Source organism: Mirounga angustirostris, unplaced genomic scaffold (genome assembly GCF_029215605.1).
Source record: "Mirounga angustirostris isolate CCGP_5_RB_7025 unplaced genomic scaffold, mMirAng1.0.hap1 SCAF_7, whole genome shotgun sequence".
In the NCBI taxonomy this organism is placed as follows: Eukaryota; Metazoa; Chordata; class Mammalia; order Carnivora; family Phocidae; genus Mirounga; species Mirounga angustirostris.
In genome coordinates this window covers 111,665,051-111,690,104 of record NW_026991715.1, presented here as the reverse complement: position 1 = coordinate 111,690,104, position 25,054 = coordinate 111,665,051, and the positions used below count along the sequence as shown (strand labels likewise).

The 25,054-nt window shown below is 43.4% G+C and overlaps 1 protein-coding gene across 7 annotated transcripts in view; it reads left to right on the top strand.

The window, feature by feature from the left end:
• Positions 1-1,985: 1,985 nt before the first annotated feature.
• The window catches only part of SLC36A1 (solute carrier family 36 member 1), a 236,950-nt gene continuing 213,881 nt past the window's right edge, over positions 1,986-25,054 (top strand). For 6 of the 7 annotated variants that reach the window (XM_064596625.1, XM_054513932.2, XM_054513933.2 and 3 more), the window contains exons 1-7: positions 1,986-2,118; positions 8,984-9,131; positions 15,504-15,594; positions 16,438-16,526; positions 16,980-17,075; positions 19,317-19,401; positions 19,805-20,023. In XM_064596625.1, the coding sequence (XP_064452695.1) occupies positions 8,989-9,131; positions 15,504-15,594; positions 16,438-16,526; positions 16,980-17,075; positions 19,317-19,401; positions 19,805-20,023 (723 nt within the window). In that variant the 5' untranslated portion in view covers positions 1,986-2,118; positions 8,984-8,988. The other variant, XM_064596626.1, reaches the window with a different exon arrangement.

Here is a 25,054-nt window from a genome sequence, read left to right as displayed (position 1 = left end):
CTGCATAATGATAAGGTTGATAGAATCTAAACAGTATCTGAAAATGATGCAACCTTTTTTCAAGGGTATCTCCAGTAAGAGTGTGGTGACCAGGTATAAGAAAAAATCCTTATTATAGTCAATGCACCCCAGGAGCAAATTGGGGAAGGCAAATTCCCACTTGCATCAGTAATTCCAACAGGGAGTTCTGTGGTTCTCATAAGATTTGGCTTTCTTTACTAAGATTTTAGAAAGAGCCATAGAATCAATGAAATTCAAGGCCTGGAGGTGATATGTGCTCAGAAGCATTCCAAGCACAGTTCCTGGCACTTAGCAATGAACTGGTGGGTTCTTCCAGGGATGGGATGAGCTCACTGCCCTTCCTATTTTATTTTATTTATTTTATTTTTTAAAGATTTTATTCATTTTTTTGACAGAGACGCAGAGAGAGAGGGAACACAAGCAGGGGGAGTGGGAGAGGGAGAAGCAGGCTTCCCGCGGAGCCTGGAGCCCAATGTGGGGCTCGATCCCAGGACCCTGGGATCATGACCTGAGCCAAAGGCAGACGCTTAACGACTGAGCCACCCAGGCGCCCCTGCCCTTCCTATTTTAAACTGAGCATGAACCTGCGTTCTTTTCTCTTTCCTTGGTGAAATGAACCAACTGGGGTATATTTTTAAAAACATATGCATAGGTTATAGAACATATAAAGATTTTAAATGTATGTATATAAAGTAATGTATGTTTATAAAATAATTTAGACTGTATGGACAGTGAAGAGTAAAAGTCTTAAGCAAAACAGTAAGTACTGTTATTCATAATTCTAGATTTTAACACCACAAATCTCTGTATGTCTCTATATACAAACATTTCTATAAATACATAATATAGGGTATGGAGAGTAATACTCATATGCTGGTAACTGTAATTCTTTGGAGAAGAGAGTGAATTTGGGAGAAGGGAATTTTTCACTATTTATATACTTACATATTGTCTAACATCTCTAATACTAAGAATATATTAATGTATTATATAATTTTTATTATCTTAACAGCTTTATGGAGGTATAGTCGACATACAATAAACTAACGCATATTTTAAAATTTTTATTTATTTATTTAAACTGCATGTATTGAATGTGTATAATTTGATAACTTAAAATCTATATTCACTTGTGAAACCATCACCACAATCAAGGCAGTGAAAATATTTGTCACTTGGAAAGTTTCCTTATGACCTTTCATAATCTCTCCTCTCCTGACCTCCCCACCCACTCCCAGGCCACCACTGATATGTTTTCTGTCACTGAAGATTATTTAACATCTTCTAGAATATGAAATTAAATGGAATATGTTTTCTGACTTCTTTTACTCAGCATAATTATTTTAAGATTTATCCATTTTGTAGCTGTATCAGTAGTTTATTCTTTTTGGGGGGTGAGCCATTACATCATTTTTATTTTATTTATTTATTTTTTAGTTACATAATTTTTCAAGGGAAAATTCAGGGAGAAGGAAGCAAGAGAAGGCTAGATAACACATACGCCTCAAACATACTGAAATGTTGCCATCCATTTTAAAGTGTTACTTAAATTTTTAAATGCATTAAAAAGATAATGTTGCCTTACCTCACACAGTCCCATTTCCAGGAGCAACCACAAATGAGTTCGTGCAAGCTTCGAAAAACCTGACTAGGTGATTTTTTAAAGATGTATGTTTTTAAATTATAAAAGCAACATATGCTCCCCGCGACGTGTTAAGGAAAACACGACGTGTGTAGATAGGAGCCCAGGGCTCGAGGGACAGAGCTAAAGGGACTCGCCGGCCGCGCTCAGTTGTCCCAGGCCCCAGGTCCCAGGTCCCCGGAGCAGGGCCCTGCCTTGCAGTGGCAGCAACAGGTCGCCAGGTGGTGCTGTGGCGCCGGGCTCCGGAGCTTCGTGACAGGAGGGGAGCTGCCGCGCGCGCGGGGACACGTGACCCGGTCTCTGGCTGGGGCGACGGGGTCACGTGACGGGGCCCGGAAGCCGCGGGCCCCGGCCGCTAAGGGGGATGGCTGGGGCTCCGCGCTGAGGCGAGGATCGGTGGGCTGCGCTGCCGCGGGAGCCACAGCCGGGGCGGAGCCCAAGCCGGAGCTCGAGCGGTGAGTCCTCGCGCTGACGGGCCGGGGCTGGCGGCGAGTCACCGCCTCAGGCAGGACCCACGTCGCCTTTCTGTGGGGCGCAGCGGATGCTCCGGGGCAGGCACTGACCGGCTCGGGGTGCGGGTCCGAGCCTCCTCGGCTTCCCCGCCTCAGCCGCGGTAAGATGCGGACCCCCCTCCGGGGATGAGGCGAACTGGAGTCACTGTCTCCCTTGAGCTCTCCTCGCCGTTTGACAGGTGGGGAAACTGAGGTACCGAGATGGGAAAGGTCACCCAGACGACCAGCCAGGCTTCTTCCACGCTTCCCAAAGGGGCCCAGTCGTCTCGGGCAAGTCACCCGCCCTCTGGGGAGCCCTGCTGGGGACTTGCGAATAGTGGGTCTTTGGGTCATAGAACACCAGAACTGGGACCCTTCCCGGGAAATCACCTGGTGCAACCCCCTTCTAGGACAGTTGGGGAAATCGAGGCTCGGGGCTTGCCTAAGGTCACCCAGTGAGTTAGTGGCAGCCGGGCGACTAGAATCCAAGTCTCCCCAAGCTCCAGCAGCTGTTTGCTTTTCAGCACACTGCCTCCTGCGGACAACTTGACATGTGAAAAGGCACCCTTTTCCCGTCCTCTCCTCTTCTGGCGCTTCCTCTTTTAGCTCTGCTTTCTCCATCTCCCAGATTGGCTCGGCTCTGGGTGTGGTTCTCTGTTCCAATGTTCACGATTTTTTCTGCAGCCTCATCACTCTGTAGGTTTTGCTTCTAACGCCCTGCTATTTTGTGTAAATGGTGCTGAAATATGCAATAAGAATTGGATTATGCTCCTGGGAGGGTAGGTGGCTCCCAGCAGGAGTTGTGGAGAGCCCTGGCATTGACCTGAAGAATGTAAAGACCTGGGCTTTATTTATTTATTTTTAAAAGATTATTTATTTATTTATTTGACAGAGAGAGACACAGCAAGAGAGGGAACACAAGCAGGGGGAGTGGGAGAGGGAGAAGCAGGCTTCCCGCTGAGCGGGGAGCCCGACGCGGGGCTCGATCCCAGGACCCTGGGATCATGACCTGAGCCGAAGTGAAGGCAGACGCCCAACGACTGAGCCACCCAGGCGCCCCAAGCCCTGGGCTTTAGTTTTTCTGTAGCTTGCTTGTCTCATTTGGGGAATATTGGTTATTTGGATGCAGTCATTTGAGGCTTGCTGAAATGAGATAGCGGCATGGTGTAATGGAAAGAACCGAGACTGGGGAACTGGGAGATTTTGTTCTAACTCTGACACTTGCTTTGCAACCTTGGGTGACTCCCATCCTCGAGTGGGTTTGGGTTTCCCAGCCTGTACAATGATGGAGTTGAATCCCTCAGGACCTCTCCTGCTCTGACATTCTGTGCCTCTAGCTCTGTCTTCTAATCCGAGTGGGCTTCCCCCCGTGTACATTACTGTCGCCTTTCGACAAGGGTTAATCCAGTTGTCCAGGAAGCAGTCTCCCTACTTCACTTATTTCTAGGTTACCATGAAATCCTCCTCCGTCTTATCACTGTATTAATTCCAATCTAAATGTTGACAGCTGAAAATGATTTTGACTGTCTTTAATTACTTTAACCACGATCAAGGCCCTCTTTGACTCTTGTTGAGAGCCTAGTCTACAGTAATTAACTTGTACATTTAGAGTATGTTTTCTTTAAAGATGTTTTTGTGGAGGAAGTAAAGGGGACACAAAAGACAGTCTTTTGCTCTGAGTTTGAGACTGTGGGGTGGAGGCTGTATGAAGAAGAGGCTGCTATTTTGCCGGTATTAAGTCTCTCTTCCTTTGTTTTCTGATTGTGCCATGCTGTTATAATGGCCTGCTGTTGATTTCTTATTTTCCCTTTAAACCATGTAGCTGTTCATTCAGCCCCATCTCTCTGGCAGCTTGAAGTTGCTCAGAGCTGTCTTTGTCTATTTTAAAGGCAGATTCCATTTCTTCTGCAGTATTCCTGAGACTACAACTAGGACCAATGGATGCAAGTGCCAAAGGGAAGTAGTTTTTGGGTGAGCGTAAGAACTTTCAAAGAATAAGAGCTCTTTCATGTTGCAGCACACAACCTGTCACTGGAGGTAATTGTCACTGGACAATTACATCTGGGAATGTTATAGGTTATGTTTATTGTGTTGGGTAAAGCTTTGGACTAGATAAAGTTTGAGGTTTTCTTCCAACTCAGGGTTCTCGTGAAATTCTAGGACTGGACTTGTTAGCATGTAGAATGTCAAGTAGAGTGGGTGTCCACTTTTGTGACTGCTTTATTTTTTCCCCTTGCCTCAGACAACTACTTTCTCTTGTGTGTGTGGTTTTTTTAATTCCTCCTCCCCTCCCCAGGGAGTGTTTGAATTCTTTAAATGCTTGCTATCTCTTCCAAGATCAGATGCTGAAGAGTCATTGTGCTGTTAATGATACATTTCTTCTTTCCACCTTGACCTGAAAGCAAGGTCCTAGAACTGGGCTGAGTGAATGGACTTTGGTTTCTACTTTGGCTGGCCTGGCTCTGATAACCCCTTCCAGAAGTGTGTGACTGACTGACCACTAACATCTAGCCTAGCTTTTCTCTTTGTTCCGCAGAGGAAACTCACACAGAGTCTTTTTACCTCAACCCAAACCTTGGAGGAATCCTGAGTCTCCCTCCTTCAGCTAGGCTTTACTGGGTCTAAGCACACAAAGCTAGCTCTGTTTTATGGGTGTGGGGTCCCATGGATGAGACATTCTAAATGTGCCAAAATAGAAACCTCATGATGTTGCATTTGGTGCCATCTCTTCTTTTCTCTCCCAAACATTTCTCTTGGAAGCCTTGACACCCAGGGCCAGTTCTCAATGACCCTCTATAGTACGAAATACTCTTCTGTGCTTCCCTATTCCGTGAAGTCAGGAATCTATCTGTGTTCCTGGGATGCTCATGGCACATAGACCACCATTTCCAAGATGAGGACCTGGCTCAGCTCTCCAGAGTGATAAAATGGAGAAGAACTGCAGAATTGCACACTTGCATAGTGAACTTTCTGACTTCCTGCTCTTGAACTTCTCTATAGTGATAATTGCATCTAGCTCTGAACTCATGTACTTTTTGTCATGCGGAATTCCCCCTGCACACCTAATCTTGCCCCTGTTTTGTTCCAAGGGAGATTGCAGGGAGGATCGATAATTTATGGTGTGATAGAAGCATGGACTGAGAATCTTGTATGTTGTATTCTAATCCCATGTCTTTAACAGCTGGGGCCTTGGTTTTCTCGCCTTTGATGAGAAGCTGGGGCTTTAGATCTTCTGTAAGTCATGCATGGTACTAACATTTTAGTGGGTTTTAGGATTGTGTGTAAAAAGTGAGCGTGTTTGTCTTGTCAGCACCTCCTGTGCAGAGCCTGCTGAGATCAGCAGCTGCTTTGCAGCTGCCCTCTCACCAGACTCTTTTAGGCAGGAGTCAAATTATGGAATGTACTTCTGTGGTAGGTTAAATGGATTTTTATCTGATGCCCTTTAAAAACAAATCATGTGGAAGTTAGAAATTTTCACTTTCCTCCTTGTAGACCACACATAGCAACACAGTCTGTGTCCTTGTTCATGACTTTGGAATTCCAGCGATAGACAAAAATGCATCTAGAGAATTTGCTGTTTCCTTGGGTTCCAAAGTCTAACCCAGTGTAATTGTTTCAGAATAATGGGTGGCACTTGCAGTCTGCAAATATCACCTATCCATGAACTCTGGTAGGAGATGAGGCCTGGGGTGTACCTATCATAATAAGATCATATGTATTTTTCTAGTGCCTATAAATCCACCTGTAATCAAGATCATTTAGGAAGATGGTTAAAAATAAAAATGCTTAGGTTGAATCAGATTGGGCCGAGAAATCTGTTTGGTTTTTTAAAGCAGTTTTATTGAGATATAATTCACATGGCATGGCATACAGTTCAACCATTTAAAATGTACAATTCAGTGGCTTTTAGTATACTCACAGAGATGTGCAACTATCACCACAATCAATTTTAGAACCTTTTCACCACCCCAAAAGAAACTATTCCTTAGGTGTCCCCTGCTAATTCCTTTTAACTCCGTACCCCAAGCCCTAGGCAACTACTACTCTGTTTCCTATGTCTAGCCAAAGACCTGCCTCTCTCTACTTTCCACCTACTGATCCTATTTCTGACTCATCTTCACCATCCCACAGGACAAGTCTTATCCATAGGACAGTTTTAAAAGCAGTTTTTATACCTGCCAAGTTGCCAGTTCTCCAGTTTGAACCTTCTCAGTGCCTCTAGTCATCCCTCCTCAGGCTGGTGCTGAGCCCTGGCTACACCACAGTTTATTATCCCCTTAATAGTATACTGACTGGAACAGAATATAATGCAGAGCAAAACAAACGGTGCTGTCATTCTACCTGTGGTTCTCATCCTCGTGCAACCTAGAATTAGCTGATTTGGTATCTGTTACTAAATCATTGACTTCTGTCGAGCTTATCATCAGCTAACATTCATAAATACTGTTATTTCTTTTCAACATGCATACAGTTGCCAAGCCACATTTGCTGGATCCTGCAGTTGTTTCTCAGACCTTGGATCTATAGATTTTAGCTTCTGTTTGAGCAGTTTCTTAGCAATATTCTGCTGGGGGTAACTTCAATTTTTATACACAACGTAAAGAAGCCTCTTTGCAGTATTTGAAATAAATTGAGTGCCTGGGCCAAGTAAGCAATAGAGTGGCTTCTTTGTTGTTGGGGAGGGGGAGGGGAATTTGTCAGTCCCTGTATCCTGTCCCTTCTCCCTCAGTAATATGCAGGATTCACCTGGAAGGCTCTATTCCTCAGACACTTTGCTATGTTGGAAAATACTAGAAATTAGCTGTTGTTTGCATAGATGATTACATTAGTTGATTCCTGGAATATTAGCACTAGAGAGATGCTGAGAGGTCTTTCAGTTTATTGCCCCTTACCCCTTGCTGCACATTTGGGGTAAATAGAATTATTCCCTGTTACTAAAGAAACTGGCGATAGAGTCAGCCTCAGAATCCAGGCCTTCTGACATACATAGATGCTGACCTATTAGCTTTGCTTGGATAGCAGCTTTCAACTGTTCGTATTAAGATACTTTATAGATATTTTCCCCCTAGCCGTCTTATGAGTTTAATTCCCCCAGAACTAGATGACTTCTTTGAATCCTTCCAGCATGCGAGTAAATGATGCCCTCTTAGATATTTAGCAAAGTCACTCTGCTAGTGAAGCTGGGCAGCATCCTCTCTGGGACTTCCAGAGCCTTTACTGGCTTTCTGCCAGGCACTTTCCCTGTGGGATTATGTGGGTCCACTCTTCATTATGGTTGGTGGGGGAAAATGAGATACCCTGGATCACTTAGGGGCCAGAGTAGGGCCAGTTTCCAAAGAATCCCCTGGGACTTGACCCATGGGAGCCTTCAGCACAGAGCTATCCTCTGGCAGCTAGTGTGGGGGGTTGGGCAGGATTGTGATGACCCACAGAGATCCTGTCTCCTCACCAGGTATTTGAGACAGCGCAGCAGATTTATGGTGGGCTTCAGCTGCATGCTGGGGGAGAGCCTGCTTATAGGCAGGCAGTTGTGCCCGTCTGCCAAGTGTCAGGAGGACTTTTTTGGTAATTTTTAAGATACATGTACTTTTCTTTCCTCACTTGATTGCAGATTCTTGGAGGGTAGGAAGTTGGCTCTCTCGCGTTACAATATTCCCTCATTGCAAGTGGCAGTGCCTTTAGTAGATGTTTCCAGGTTCAGGCAGGGCAGCAGGATCTATGTTTACTGCTTTGCTGCTACCTGCCTGTAGCAGAGCAGGTTCCTTCATCATTTTGGGGGTTGATTCTTTATTTGTAAAATGATCAGTTTCGAGTGACCTCTGAAGGCTCTTTTAGTAATAGTGTCTAGGATTCTGGGAGCTTACAGACCTCCCAAAATGTATCCTTATCGTGTGGCTCAGAGAAGTTGTTCTTCTCTTTTCTGTAGTAACATTACTGAGAAAGTCCACCCTGGAGACAATACCCTCACCATCCTTCCCCAGCACACAACAGAAAGGGTTTCTTCTTTCACCATCTTTACAAAGTTGGCAAATCCATAAAAATAAAAAAGAAGAGTCTGGAGGGGAAGGATTGAAATGAGGGCCAGTGGTGAGCCCTCTCATGCTCCTGCTCTTTGAGCTGCTTGCAATTCTGGCTTATTGCAAGATAAGAGTCCTGGGATCAGGGAAGAGGGTCACTGGTGACCTCTAAAGAGTACAGGATGGGCCAGAGGTCATGGTGGAGAGAGAGAGAGGAAGTCATCTGTTGGCTCTGGAACCTGGTGGGGAATCTGAGCAGAATTGGATGATTTGGAGGGGATTTTTTGAATGCAACAAGGTCCTTTTTCTAATGCATGCAGGAGAAAAGTAAGATGTGGTGAGGACTAGTCAGGTTCTCATCCTCTGAGAGCTTGACTCCTGGGGAAGATGGGCATAGATACAATATAACTGTTGTTCAGTGTTCAAAGAAATCAGCTCAAAGGAGGGGAGAGTTACTCCCAACCAAAGACACAGAGAAGGCTTCCTGGAAGCACCTGTCTGCATCTTCCCCCACTCATCCCACGCAGTGCCTCACCTTTGCTCTGTCCAGGTGTATGGTGGCAAATTCAGAAATTTATGAGTGGGATGTTGAGAAGGTTGGGAGACAGAAGCCAAGTGAGCTCAGCCCGCCCATGTGTACTTTGCACTTTTCCCAGTTCCCTTGGTATGAGCCACTGTCACTGTACTTAATTCATAGTGCAGCGGTCACTGAGCTGCTGTGACAATGGCTGCTTCTGCCCCAGAGCCCACCACAGGCTTGGAGCTAAAGGCCCCAGCTGCTGGAGGTCTTAGCAGTGACCCTGTCCCCCCAGCTACCATGTCCACGCAGAGACTTCGGAATGAGGACTACCACGACTACAGCTCCACGGATGTGAGCCCAGAGGAGAGCCCATCTGAAGGCCTAAACAACTTCTCGTCTCAGGGCTCCTACCAGCGGTTTGGGGAAAGTAACAGCACAACGTAAGTAGCTATTTCTTCTTCCCTCCTGGGTGTGACTCATGTTTTTACGTTCTGTATTAGTAACATAGTCTCCCTTAGAGGTATTTTTGCTCCCCTATTTTATCAATTCCCCGTTTTACAGATGGAAGGAAGATGTAAAGAGATTGGGTGAGTAACAGCTCTGAGATTTGAGTTCCTTGCTGGCCACTGTCCCTCCCATATGTTTTATATTCTTTGCTCCTTTCAGCTGTGTTGGTCCCGGAAGGCTGGTGCTGAACATAAGAGAAACTTCTAGAGAGAACATTCTCTTAATTCAGGACCATGGGTCATCTGTGCTAGAACCTCAAATACTTCTAGGCTCAATTGGAAGCTTCATTTGCAGAGTCTCGCCTAGACTTCTGTCCCCATCACCAAAAGGCCAGTTCATTTGGCTAAAGAAGTGGTAAGAGGGAGGAAGGAATAATTTCTCCTGCACTTAAAAAATTCGAGGTTGAGGGGCGCCTGCGTGGTTCAGTTGGTTAAGCATCAGACTCTTGATTTTGGCTCCAGGTCATGATCTCAGGGTTGTGAGATCGAGCCTAACATTGGGCTCCACACTGGGCGTGGAGCCTGCTTAAGATTCTCTCTCTCTACCTCTGCCCCTCCTCTCCCCACTCCCTCTTTCCTCCCTCCCCCCACCTAAAAAAATTCGAGGTTGAGAAGAAGAGGTCTGCCTAGCATTCTCTATGGAGGAGTAAGTCTTATCTCTAGAAACTGAATCCCATTCATGACTCATTTGGGTGGAGTTTGGCCCTCTCTGGGCCTTAGTTTCCCCAAATGTAAGAGAAAATTGAGGACCCCACTGTGAAGCTGTGCTGACTGCTAATCACCCACTTGAATTAGAAGATTCAGAGGGGGGTTTTCTACCCCATTGATTTCTCTGACTCAGTCCTGAATCTCAACAGACCCCTGATATTTTCTCTAGATCCCAGCATTCCATCTTTTTTGGCCTGTCTGTTTTTTCCCCAAGCTTAGCTATTATTCTTTCTGCGTTCCCTTGTGGGTTGGGTGTGACTTATCGAGGGATCCTTCATGTGCTAGACTTACGCTTTCCCATGTGACTGCCCAAGCCGACTATTGAAGCTTCTCTTGGAGATCATTACTGGTGAAGCTCCCTCTGGCTGCAGTCTCCCCTGGAGCAGGGCATTTTCTCTTGTGAACTGGGATAGAACTAGAGGATATGGTCTGTCCACATTAGCACTAGCTGATTTCTGCTCCTAAAGATTCAGTCTCTATAGCTTATTTCTCATGTGGCATGCTTTTATAGATTCCCCCATTTGCTTGCAGTGTTGGCTGATGGGAAAGATTGCATAGAAAACAACTGGCAGCAGTGAGGACCATCTTTCCCCTGTTTTCCTAACCTGTCCACTCAGTTCACTTCCCTCAGGCAGAAGGAGCTCCAGATGCAGCCAGTGGCATGTGATAGCTTCCCTTCAGAGGTGAAATACTTCTTCTGAGCTTCTGTCTCCATAGTTTCCTTCCAGTTTTTGCTCCTTCTTGTTCTCAGGCATCAGCTTGTCTGTGCAATGTTTGCCATATGGGGTCTAGATTTTCATTTTTAAAGGGACCTCTCTGAAGTTCAAAACCAACCACTAGCAACTTCAGGATGGTAGTTCACAGGTTTTGTATGTATTGAAAGTAATGTATGCTTGTTAGCTATTCTGATTACCTTTTTTTCACATTGGGTTATAACTAGTAGTCAACCTAAAATTATTTCTCCTTGCTTGTTAGAAATTGAGAAAATCAGGAGATACCTTCCTTGGGCTTGTATTGGCATATTTTCCAGGGTATGATTTGTTGTGAGGGCCCATCCTGCCCTGATATTGTGGTATATGGAACCAGGAAAACCCATCTGTAAATGAGATTAGGTATCGCAAGTGATCCAGGGAAAGTTCTCCCTTGGACTTGGAGGGTTGGTTGAGTACTTGCCTGGGGCTCGGATCCACGTAAGCATTTAGGTGTAGAAAATGTGCCAGGTGTGCTTAAGGTATAAGCTGATTCAGGTGACCGTGTTAGCTCTCGTGAATCTCTGATATGTCAGAGTGTTAGAGATAAGTTTTTGAGCTGGATTTCTTGTCTACTGTGCCTTGCTCCACCCTGTTACTAGTTTGCCAAGGAGCAAAGAACGCAGAACAAAGTACGAGGAACAAAATACAAGGAATAAAGTACATGCATGCACATAACTGGCTCTTCTAAGCGTTAGGGATTCAGTGAAAATCCCTAATCGGGGGTGCAGATAGGAAGCCCAGACACTTCCATAATGGTGTGTTTAGTGAGGTTATTTCCTAACACTTGATGTTGTCAAGCTATTGACTGCTTTGACAATAGCCTCATTTTATTCTATTGGGCAAGTTTTTCTTCTTGTTGCCCTATTGGGTCACATTATACCAGCTGTTGATCGAGCTTTGGTACTTTTTCCCAGGCTGGCAGGCTGAGAATCCAGTTGACCGAAACTGCTTTCTCTAGGTTATCTAGGGCAGCTGTTTGCAAAGTGTGGTCTTCAGACCCTTTGGGGTTTCTGAGACCATTTCAAGAAGTCTGTGAAATTGAAACTATTTTCATAATAATGCTAAGATGTTATTTGTCTTTTCACTGTGTTGACGTTTACACGGATAGTTCAGCAGCAGTGGTGGGTAAAATTGCTGATACATTAGTATAAATCAGGGCAGTGCCACCAACTTATGCTAGTCATTGTATTTTTTGCTGCCACACATGTACGAAGAATAAGCCAGTTTCACTTAAGCAGGTCCTTGATGAAGCAGTCAGATTACTTATTTTATTACTTAACCCTTCAGTACAGAGTTTTAAATAATCTGTGTGACCAAATGAGAAGTAGACATGAAATACTTCTACTGCCTACCAAATATGATACTTGCCTCAAGGACAAGACCTTGAGTGACTATTGGAATTGTGAACTGAACTAATTGCTTTTTTTATTTTTTGTAGAGCACTATTTTTGCTAGAAAGAACTAACAAACTGTAGGTTACTCAGACCTGAGTATTTGGCAGTACTGAGTACTTCATTTCTTAAAAATGAAAGGAATGAGACCATCACCTCAAGAAAAAACAATCAATGGTATTTGTTGCCCACAATAAAATTTGAGCTTTCAAGCAAAACTAGAAAAAAAACTAGTATCCAACCCTGAGCTTGACAGTTTCCCTCTATTTAAAGACTTCTGATAAGATTAGTGATATTAATAAATGGGATTTTTTCAGATATTGTATAATGAAATATGCCAGCATTTGGAAGATCTGCATAATTCAGGGAACTAGTATCTTCCAAATGGCCAGTGTGATACTAGAAAATTGTGCATGAGTAAAAGATCCATTTGAAGGGCAAGATCACCAGTAGGTTTTAATGTGATAGGATCTTGAAAAGTTCAGACTCCACATTATAACTAACTTCTAAGAAACAACCACGTGTCGAATTTCGGTGTAGTATCAAAGGAAAATTACCACAATTGTCTGAAGAGACTATTAAAACACATTCCAACTGCATGTCTGTATGAGGACAGATATTCTTTATGTACTTCAACCAAAATAACATACCACAACAGATTGAATGCAGAAGTAGATAATCCAGCTATCAAGCAAAACATTAAAGAGGTTTGCAGAAAAGGTAAATTAATGCCATTTTTTATTTTGGAAAATAGAACTACTTTTCATTAAAAATCTGTTATTTTAAAAAATAGTAACAATTTAAGGGGCACCTGGGTGGCTCAGTCAGTTAAGTGTCTGCCTTTGGCTTGGGTTGTGATCCCAGGGTCCTGGGATCAAGCCCCGTGTCAGACTCCCTGCTCAGCATTGAGCCTGCTTCTCCCTCTCCCTCTACCCTTCCCTCCCTTGTGCTCTTTCGCTTGCTGTCTCTTGCTCTCACGAATAAATGGATAAAAATCTTCAAAAAAAAAATAATAACAGTTTAAAAAATCTGTTATTTATATTTACATGTAATTTGTTATTTTAAGTAATTAATATTTTTTTAATTTCTCAACTTTCACTTGTAATATATATCACCAGACGTAATTCATATAAGCAAAAGCTATTTGGTAGCCTCAATAATTTATAAGTGTATAAAGGGCTCCCGAGAAAAAAAAGTGTAAAAACTACTGATTTAGAACATAAACAGAACTATAGAGATTTGCAAGGTTCCCTTCCTATATCCCCCATAGTTAAGACTTTGCAGTCCGTGGAGTTTATTTTTTGATACCCTGTGGTTTTGGGTGATCCAAGCTTGGAGCCATTGATTAAAAAGAATAATGTTAGCCAGTTGCCTAGAATCCTGGTGTTTTAGAGCTGAAGAGATGTTGGCAAGTATGTGTCCTATCCAGTCCCCTCATTCTACAGCTGAGACAAAGGTCCAGACAAGGGAGGGGAATTGTCATATGGAGTTAACTGGCAGAGCCAGGGCTAAAAGGGACATTATCTCCTATAAAACCCAGCTCAGAGACATTTTGGGGAGGCCTCTGGTAGGCAAGTGAGTTTTGCTACAATGCTTACTTTTGCCTGGAGTGGATTAAACATTTGCTAAAATAGACATTTGTTTGGCCCATCGCCCTGCCCATAATCTCTTGGTCACTTGGCTGCTGATAATGAAGGAGTCACCCCTATACCCTTGGTCCTTAAGCTGTTTCCCCAGGATAGTCCAGGAGAGTGCTCAGCCTCTTCTCATTTAGATTCAAAGACATTTTCTTGATCTTTCCTGAAAAGCTTTGGGACAGTAGGAAGGTCAAGAGGTTTTCTTCCTGGAGGTAGGAGAAAGGTTACCAAAAGTAAAATTCCATTTCAGAGAGTGTAGATAGGTCATATTTATTATGGTCTTTAGGAGTTAACACATCTTATTTGCTTTCAGTTTCTACTGAATTGCAGATGTGAAGAAATATATGGAAGCATCATTTAGGAGGGATTTAGGGTATTTGTGCAAAAGAATTTCCAGACAGTGCCAGGGGCCAAATCTTGAGTGAGTCTGTGACTGGGGGCAAAGTGATGCTGTATTTGACCTGTTTTGTATCCTAGAGGTAACAGGATAGAAAATGCAGCAGATGAGGGTACTTCTCTGCTGTCAGTCCTTTGAGGAGTTACCATTCTCTACAGATAGCTCACCGTCACCCCACCCAAGTGGCCACAAAACTGACACACTCCTCTATGTTGGTGCCCCGAGTCTCTCTCTGGGCTTGTGTTCCCAGGCCTTTCTTCCCCATGGGCACACTGGCAAGCTCTGCCTATCCTGCTGGGCTGGGCTCAGGTCTCCCCTCTGTGACCCCTCACCTGCTTCCCCTTCCCCCTCCCTGTTCCTGGGCACTTCTTAAGAAGACATCTTTCTGTCTGGATGGTTATTAATGTATCTGCCTTATTTTCATTGAGACATTATTAATTTCTAGAGACCGAGGTCCATATCTGATTCATACTTACTTCTACCACTGTATTAACACAATGTTTTACATATAACGGATAGTATTTGCTGAGTGAAAAAATGAATGAGGATGCATGAAAGGCTTTATAATTACAGCTTGAGGTGGACAGTCTGTATAACAGGTGAGGGGAAAATCTGTCCTCAAAGCAGAAGGATAAATTAGGTGACATTTGAAGAGGCCTTCTCCAATCCTAGGACTCTGGCATTTGACTTTTTTTATATTTTGTTTTATTTTATTATGTTATGTTCGTCACCATACAATACATCATTAGTTTTTGATGTGGTGATCCACGATCCATTGTTTTCATATAACACCCAGTGCTCCATGCAGTACATGCCCTCTTTAATACCCGTCACCGGACTTTTTTTAAACGCAAAGTACACCAGGGACTGGCTGATTGTGGTGCCGTATTCCTTTTGATCTGTTTACTTCGCATAAAAATTTCTGTTATGGGTTCTGGGCTTCTATTTTTTATTTCCCTCATCTTTCTCTCACACCAGTGTCTGTACTTCACACTTACGCTTGTCATCCTCTGTTGCAGTTTTGGATCTGAGTCTTTACAGTGGACAGCTCTGGTGAAATGTAGGCCAGAGCCATTAGGCAAGGATAAAGTGCCTACAGAGAGCCCCGGTGTCCCTCTGGTCTAATCTCCAAGAGAGCTGGGGTTCTTGGAGATGCCACAGGGAACAGAGCTTATAGCACAGAGGCCAGGAGAGGACTCGGGGGTCAGACTGCCTGGGTTTGAATCCTGACTAAACTCTTTACTAGGTGTGTGACCTTGAGCAAGTGTTTTCCTCATCCATAAAATAAATACATATCTCATAGGGTTGTTGTGGAAATTGAATGAGATAATGCATGAAAGCGCTTAGCACAGTGCGACATGATTAATAAATGTTAGCTATCATTATTGTTAACATGCCCTTGTCTACTTTCTTCACTTCAGATGGTTCCAGACTTTGATCCACCTGTTAAAAGGCAACATTGGCACAGGACTCCTGGGGCTGCCTCTGGCAGTGAGAAATGCTGGCATCTTGGTAAGGGTCTGCATTGGCAGAGGGAAGAATCATGACAAATTTTAGGAGATGGTGTGTGTTTTTTTTAAATCTATCTCATTTAAAACATTTAAAAATGGAGAGCTTTTTAATTCAGCTGAAGAAAGAGCAAAATTCAAGTGTTCATTCACTTAAACATATTTATTGAGGGCCTTCTGTGTGTTAGATGTTGTTCTAGGCTCTGAATATTATTGGTGAATAAAGAAGAGATTCTTGCCCTCATGGCGCTTACTCTGTGGTGAGGAGGATGTACTTAAAATGTCTCAGAGTTTCTATCAATAATATTAACTAATGAATTAGTAACAGAAGTTTGTTAGTTTTCTACATAGTCCTTCCACACCCCACCCCTAGGAGGCCAACTCTGAGAATTTTACTTTTTCTTTTATGATTCATCCCCTATAGGCTATAATCTAAAGCCATTTGGTTTCTCTAGAGCTGGAGATAGCTCAGAGATGTGGATGGCCCTTAGTTAAGGGCCGTTTTTCCTGATCTGGCATTGCTCTAATGAGAACTTTCCCCTTCCCTCCACCCCTTCACCTGTCTCTTCTTCCCAGACCACAGGAACCTTCTGTTTGGCTGATTTATAGCTGTTTTAGAACAGCCTTATCTTGTGTCATTTCGAAGGCATGCTAAGGTTCAGATGGTGCCCTTCTCGCCAAGCTGATCTCCATGATCACATTTCTCTCTGTAATGCTGTGCCAGAAGTTCTGTCACTGGAAGGTGCCTTAGTAGCGTTTTGATCATTTCCAAATCCAGTCTCCATGGACTCACTCCTAATCCTACCTGCTTGTCTCTCTCTTTCTTGTCCACAACACCTGTCTCCAGATGGGTCCCCTCAGCCTGCTGGTGATAGGCCTTGTAGCTGTGCACTGCATGGGTATCCTGGTGAAATGCGCTCACCACTTCTGCCGCAGGTGAGAGCCCTCTGAGTTGCCAAATTGTCCTTTTGGGTTCTGTTACTAGCACTGAAAGAGAGGACTTAGGCAGACCACTCCAAATTCTTTGTGCTAGCTAAAGGTGACTGCTAATTATTGCAGCACTCCCTTTCCCTGGTTATTTTTGTGTTCTTTTTCAGTTTGTTGTTATCTGTCATATTTACTTATGTCCAGGGGACAGAGACCACATTCTACTTCCATGTGCTTTGTAGTATTTACCCCACTGAAATGTTTCTACCAGATGGCTGTTAATTATAAGAAAGTAACTGGCCTGTCGACTTAACATTTTCTGGTCCTTGAAAGCATTAGATGCAGGACTCAGTGGTTTCTCCAGTGACAGGTGGGGAACTGGCCCCGGTCTCAGTGAGCTACCTTTGTTCTGCCACTTATTGTCAAACCCACACACTCTGCCCTTCCTCTCCCCAACCCCAGGCTGAACAAGCCCTTTGTGGACTATGGGGACACAGTGATGTACGGACTGGAATCCAGCCCCAGCTCCTGGCTCCGGAACCACGCACACTGGGGAAGGTAAACAGTTTTCTCTTTTGTTGCTGCTGTGAACTCCCAGAGTGGAGGCCTTCAGACAGGGAGGAGAGATGTGGCAGATAGTATGAGCAATGGAAAGAGCATTGGGTCTGTGGATTTGGCTTCTAGCTCAGATCTGCAAGCACTCTTCTGGTGGCCTTGGCTCTGTGACGCCTTTCTTCTCTGGTCCTTGGTTTCCTCATTGGTAAACTGGCCGTTCTAGCTTTGGCAGTCTATGATGAGTGATTATTTTTTATTCACTCATTTGTTCAGTAAAGATATTTAAGCACTCTCTTATAAGTGGTGCACTTATTCTAGGTTTTGGGAGGAGGGCTCCTCCTGGGGTAAGTTATGTGGTCCTGGTCCTCTAGGGACTTGTAGTCTCTGTAAGGAGAAGGATGTGTGGGAAGCTTGAGGACAAGAGATCCGGAATAATCTATACCAGTAGAGAGAGTATCATGAGCTAGCAGTGCATCCTAGAAGCTCAGACAGGGAGGAGATTTAAGGACTATTCCCTGTGCCAGATGAGAAGTGCACATGATAGGTGCTTTAAGGGAAGGACACTGGGCAGGAGAAGGAAGGCTTCAAAGAAGAGATGAGCTGAGCTAGAACCAATGGTTTATTGGGGAAAGACACATTTCAAGAGATGGGGGGGTGTTTGGAAATTTCTCCTTATGGTAACTTTTCATATGCCTAGAGGGAAATATCTAATTTTTGTTTCCTGTTTGAGTAAATGATATGTGTATAGATAGAGCATTGATATCATTAGGTGCCAATTCCTTTTCTATTCTTTTTTATTTTTTTTAAAGATTTATTTATTTATTTGAGAGAGAGGTAGAAAGAGTGCACTTGTGTGCATGAGGGTGGGCAGAAGGAGAGAGAGGATCTCAAGCAGACTCCCCGCTGAGCATGGAGCCCGACGTGGGGCTCCATCTCACGACCCTGAGATCATGACCTTAGCCGAAATCAAGAGTCAGATGCTAACTGACTGAGCCACCTAGGCGCCCCTCTATTCTTTTTAAATTGAACTACATTAAAGCTCTGTTCTCCAGGAAAACTTCTTGTGGTCATCGGGAGGCTTTTATAGTTCACACGTAGTCAGCTTCCTCCTGTGATGCAGGTTTATTTTGCGATTCTTTCAGCAGGATCATTCTCTGTGACTAGGAGAAGCCATAGTGCCAAGTGGCCACCACTGGTTGGCTGGTTGGTTGTTGATTGATTCTTTCTTCCCTCCCTCCTTTCCATCCTTCTTCTTTTCTCTCCTGTCTTCCCCTCTGTTTTCTCTCTTTATCCCCAACTCCCACCCCTCTTTCCCCATCCCTCCTCCTTCCTTCCTTATTGCCTTACTTTCTTTCTTTCTTTAATGAAGTTCATGTATGTTCATGGTAAAAAAAATTTTTTTTGAACAAAATAGGCATTCATAAAGTGAAAAATAAAAGTGTATGCTGGTCACAGTTGCATGGGTATACTTCTGGAATTTTCTGTATGTATACAAACATACACATGTTCTTAACCTTTTTTTTTTACACAAATTGACCATACTGTGCATACTATTTGGAAATTTGGTTTTTTTCTATTAAAGGTTCTAGACATATCTCTATCAGCACATATAGGTGTAACATATTCTTTCTCCCTGCTGTATACTGCTCCATTTAAGAATGGTCTGTCATTTAATCATTTTCCTTTTGATGACCCTTTCTTTAGGTTGTCACCAGCTGTTGTTGTAACAGTGCTTCCACCAGCGGTCTGTTCTGGTACATCTATTCCTGTGTATTTATGTGAGAGTAGGTTGGTTCTTGGATCCAAGTTAGAGAAAGAGACGGTGAAGGGGTCTACTTCCTGGGCTTTATGCTGAGGGCTCCCTGTAGTTTTAGAAGAAATGGTGTGAGATGGCATGGGCAGGCCGTGGGGAGGAGGAGGACAAAGGGACTAGTCTGTGGTCCTGGTGTGTATGCTCCACTCTGGCCATTCTGATTTGGGATTGCCTGACCCCATGCAGCATTCCACACAAGACATAGGAAGGGGACCTCAGTCACCACACAGGACCTTCTTCACCTTCCTCCAAAGCTCCAGACTGGTGGCACCTAGCACAATTTCTCCTTTTATCAGGGCACACTCATCCTTGTCATCTGGTGGGAAGGGTCTATCATGACCTGGGAAAAAGCACTGTTCAAACACATATCTCTCTGGGAATCTTGCTTTTTATCCTCCTGATCTTTGTATTCTTCCCTTCCCCATCTGCAGGCACATTGTGGACTTCTTCCTGATCGTCACGCAGCTGGGATTCTGCTGTGTCTATTTTGTCTTTCTGGCTGACAACTTTAAACAGGTAGGGCCCTGGTTTAAAAAAAAAAATGGCAAGAGATGAGTGGACTTTTAGTTTAGGATTCCTTCTAAGCCAGTTTTGGTCAACAAAAGAATTAAGATTTTTAACATCTTACATAGAATAGTGTCTTTTGCTTAATTTCATCTAAAGACCTAGGGCACTGAGAAACTTCAAGATACCATGTCTAGCCTCCTGTCTTTAGGTAAGATATGATCAAACCCAGCTGAGACAGTTGGGTTACTGATGACAATTATGAAGATCTTGGAAGATGGTTCACCGGCTGCAGGCTTCTGTATGGCTTTGTTCACATACGGAGTCTTTAGTTAGGAGCCCCTTTTGGTGGGAGGTACACTGGCCTTTGCCATTTGAGAGGCCTTTTCTGTTGCATTTCTTCCCCTCAATTTAGGTGATAGAAGCAGCCAATGGGACCACCAACAACTGCCACAACAATGAGACAGTGATTCTGATGCCCACCATGGACTCGCGGCTCTACATGCTTACCTTCCTGCCCTTCCTGGTGCTGCTGGTTTTTGTCAGGAACCTCCGAGCCCTGTCCATCTTCTCTCTGTTGGCCAACATCACCATGCTGGTTAGCCTGGTTATGCTCTACCAGTTCATTGTGCAGGTAAGAGCCAAGGCTCTCCCTCTGCCTATTATATAATCAAAGAAGCAAATGAAACAAGTAAGTGGAACGTAAATAGGGATATGTTACTTATGTGTGGTATATTTACATTAGGGGTTCTCAACTTTGGGACTAGTGACATTTTGGGCCAGATAATTTTTTGTCATGGGGGGGCTGTCCTGTGCGACGTGGGATGTTTTGCAGCATCCCTGCTTTCTACCTACTAGGTGCTAGTAGCAGCCATGCCCCAAGTTATGACAACCAAAAATGTCCCCAGACATTGAGAAATGTGCTGAGGGGTGGGGGTGGTGGTATGTGTGTGTGTGCAGAATCATCCCCATTGAGTTCACTGTGTTAGACTTTTTTCCAATTGGATAGTTAGTACATGAATCATTGTATAATGGGAAAATAGAAGAATATTAAGGTGAAAACAAAATCAACTTCTCTGCCTTAATACTTAGATAAAATAATGCCTTACCGCTCCAGTTATGTATTTATTTGTCAAAATTATAAATCCAGTTATTGTCTCCCCACCTCTTACAGAGCCCATGTGGGCAGGTGTGTAGGTAGTCCAAGAGAGGACATCTGTATGTTGATGGGTAGAAGACCAGGCTGAGAAAAATGTGCCCTGAAACACTGTGGCTCTTTATAGATGAGACAGTGCATTTTGCCAAGACTTGAGAAGAGGAAAAGAGTGAAAGCCAGGGAATAAAAGCATAACTTTAAAAAAGATATTTAAATTTAATTCTCTAAAGAACTCATCAGCACCTTTTCATTAAGATGCAGACAGCACAAATGTTGAAAACCACATGCCCACTTTCTCTCAGGGACTCACTGTATGTGATTGGTCTGTCTCTATCTAGGTCTTATGAATGTATCTACACACTGTATTAGTATGTAGAGAAATATGTAAAACAAAAGTATGTCTTGTTTTTTTTTTAACATGGTTTTAAAAATTATTAGATGTAGGGGCGCCTGGGTGGCTCAGTCAGTTAAGCATCTGCCTTCGGCTCAGGTCATGATCCCAGGGTCCTGGGATCGAGCCCCACATCGGGCTACCTGCTTGGCAGGAAGCCTGCTTCTCCCTCTCCTGCTCCGCCTGCTTGTGTTCCCTCTCTCGCTGTCTCTCCCTCTGTCAAATAAATAAATAAAATCTTTAAAAAAATTTTATTAGATGTAGTATTCATCTACCTTGCTTTTTTTTCCCCTTGACAATGCCTCAGGGAGCTTTTCATGTTGATACACATAGTTTTACCTCATTCTTTCTAATTGCTACATAGTATTTCAGAGAATAGATGCACCATAGGTTATTGAACCAGTCCCCATTCAGTGGACTGTCAGGTCACTTATAATTTTTAGTGTTATTTTAGTATTAGGACAGTGAATATTCTCCGGCCTTCCTTTTTGTAGACACGTATAAATACTTCTCCAAGGTATTTATGTAGAGGTATAGCTGCTAAAGAGTGTGCACTTTTGAATTTTTATTTTGCCATGTTGCTTTTTCCAAAAGCTACTTACCAATTTCATAGACTCCCTCCCATAGTGCATAAGTAGATGTATTGTCAATCTTTTTAATTTCGGTCAGTCTGACAGGTGAACATTGACTCATTTTAATACGGTCTGCTTAACAGTGACCCGGTCGCTCACTGATACGGTTTCTAGGAACGCAGTGCATTGTAAAACAGCACTTCCTGCACTGAGGATATGATATAATGAATTTAGATTAACATTGTACTCAGTGAGCATTTACTGGTTCTCCCCTGTCTTAGGAAGTCGGATGGGTGGCGGATAATTGACTCTTCTTCTGCAGAACTGGTTTTTAAAAATAAAATAAACTGCTGTCCGTTACTGTTTTTTATGTGAATGGAAGGAGGTCCCGTGAACGCATGATTGACCATTTCCAGAGAGTTTCCGTCTCTACCTCTGTCAAATTAAGTTAAAACAAGGAAGGGTAAATAAATGCATGATTTAACTTTGTAATTAGAGATCTCAATCAGTGCCTGGGACACACCACAGTGGACATTAAAGTGAGCGAGGCAAGCTCACATGGACGCACACAGGTGCTGCATTTAATTTGAAAGCATGGCAGGTCGTTGGACTGCAGTGGTTGCCGTGAACGCAGGGCTGGGATGGGAATATGGGTTCCGACAGTGTCTCAGTCCCAGGTGAAGACAGTGTCCGTTCAGAGCATTGTCTGTGTGTCGTGCAACTGGCACGTGCGGATGAGGCAGCCCTGCTGATTTCTTCAGAGCGAGTGTGAGCCTGCCTCTGGGCTCAGCCAGGAGCCGTGTGTAAGATCACACAGTGCTCTCTGCTCTGGGGGAGCTGGGGAGGATGGTGGTTTGGCTGTGTGTTGAGTAGCTTCATTTTGATGTGATATGTAGGTGTGTAGGTATGTAAGATGCTCCCTTTGGGTCACTTTTGTTGCTGATGCTGTTGTTACTGCTGTCTTGTCTTGGCATCTTCTCCCGCTGTCTGGTGTTTCTGAATTTTTTCCCAGTCCTGAGCATGTGTGTGACTGGTGCTCTTGCTCCTCATGCACACGCCAGCCCAGGAAGCTGACTGAGGCCTTCCACCTGTGCAGGTTTCCCCTTAGCTTCATCACCTGCACGGACATATGGCACCCAGGGGGGCTCCCAATAAATGTATTTATCACTGCATTTCCTTAATTCTGAGAAGCAGTTTTTTCACAGGTATAATGTTTCCAAAATTGAGTACATCTTGCAATCCTATGTACATTTAACAGCATTTTCTCAAAAAGCTATTATCACTGAAATTGATAGTATCATAGAATTGAGGAGACAATATGTTGATAATGAACTGATTTTAATGTGTTTCTTTCCCATTAAACTTTTTTCATTTAATGGGTTGGGCTCTAAGTCAGTAGCAATCATTAAGTATGTAGAATTATAAATTCCTTCTGCTGGTCTCATTCACACCAGTATCCCCAGACATGTATTCTGAAATTCCCTCTCTGATACTTCAGCCAGATATGATGTATGAACCGGGGGCAACAGTCATCCACTAACCAACAGACTGCTCCTGTTTCCAAGAACTTAAGTTGCACTGTGATTCAGGAATAATTACAGGGCAATTTCACTCTTTGTCTCATTGTAGAGCAAAAATATTTCTTAGTCTGTCTTCATTCCAGATACTGAAATATTTATTTTTCTTTTCTTTTTTTAAAGATTTTATTTATTTATTTAACACAGAGAAAGAGAGAACAGAAGCAGGGGAAGCGGCAGGCAGAGGGAGAGGGAGAAGCAGGCTCCCCGCTGAGCAGGGAGCCCGATGTGGGACTCTATTCCAGGACCCTGGGATCATGACCTAAGCTGAAGCAGATGCTTAACCAACTGAGCCACCCAGGCGCCCCTGAAATATTTCTTATAAAGAGATCTTTATAGGCAGGGGCTCAGGAAAAAAAAAAAAGATTTTTAAAAATTATTTGTATTTTAGGGAGACTATAGTATAATTGCTTTGAAAACTTTCAAAGAGAAGCCTATTACAGAGATTAGTATTAGATCTTTTGTTCACTGATACTATTCTGTTATACTGTTGGAGTGTGACCCATATTTATCTAAATATCTCTATAGTTAAATCAATTTTAAAACATTGTAAAGGCAGTTTTAAAATCAATTCTTATTTTGGGCACCTGGGTGGCTCAGTCGTTAAGCGTCTGCCTTCAGCTCAGGTCATGATCCCAGGGTCCTGGGATCGAGCCCCGCATCGGGCTCCCCGCTCCGTGGGAAGCCTGCTTCTCCCTCTCCCACTCCCCCTGCTTGTGTTCCCTCTCTCGCTGTGTCTCTCTCTGTCAAATAAATAAATAAAATTAAAAAAAATAATAATAGGGGCGCCTGGGTGGCTCAGTTGTTAAGGATCTGCCTTCGGCTCAGGTCATGATCCCAGGGTCCTGGGATCGAGCCCCACATCGGGCTCCCTGCTCCGCGGGAAGCCTGCTTCTCCCTCTTCCACTCCCCCTGCTTGTGTTCCCTCTCTCACTGTGTCTCTCTCTGTCAAATAAATACATAAAAAATCTTTAAAAAAAAATTTTAAAAAAAATAATAAAAATAAATAAATAAATAAATAAAATCAATTCTTATTTTAATGTAAGCAGTGTATGCACATGGTTGAAAAAGCCACATTCTGAAAGGACAGAAGCTTCTTTCCCATGCTGAGTCCTGTTCCTTTGATGCTGTCCATTACTGGGGGCTATTGTTCAGTGGTGAGCCGGGGAGAATTCTGTGTCTGCACCTCCTGCTTGTACATCTTTACATTGTACCTGCAGTTAACAATTGCCTTGGTTTTTATTTGCCTCTATTTTTAAATGCTTTTTTTTTTTTTCTATTTTGTCCCTAAATGTTCCAGTACTCCTGTCAGGTGTTTATCAGTAAAATTTTTCAAGTGTCCACTCATTCACAAGAATTAAGAGAAGGGAGGGGCGCCTGGGTGGCTCAGTAGTTAAGCGTCTGCCTTCGGCTCGGGTCATGATCCCAGGGTCCTGGGATCGAGCCCCGCATCGGGCTCCCTGCTCAGCGGGAAGCCTGCTTCTCCCTCTTCCACTCCCCCTGCTTGTATTCCCTCTCTTGCTGTGTCTCTCTCTGTCAAATAAATAAATAAAATCTTAAAAAAAAAAAAAAGAATTAAGAGAAGGGAGAAGGGAAGGAAGGAAGGAAGGAAAGAAGGAAGAAAAGCAGAGAAAAAAAAGAAAAGAGCTCTTTTAAAAATCTTCCACCTTTCCTTCCAGCTTTATCTGTGTGGAGTGTTTATGTAGTTGTATTATAGTGAATATGTAAATTTAAAAAGTTAATGTTCTAGTATTTCATAAGCAGTTTTTCATTTGCTACTTAGTTATCTCAATTTTTACTTTTAAAATAGTGCATAATATTCTGTGGTATGGTTGATGTGCAGTAAACTAACTTGTTTTACTTGTTTGGGAATATTTAGGTTGTTTTTAATTACTATTAAATAACTTTGCTCTAATTTTTTTATATTTTGATTTTTTTTCCTATTCGGATTAAATTTCTGGGGATGGGA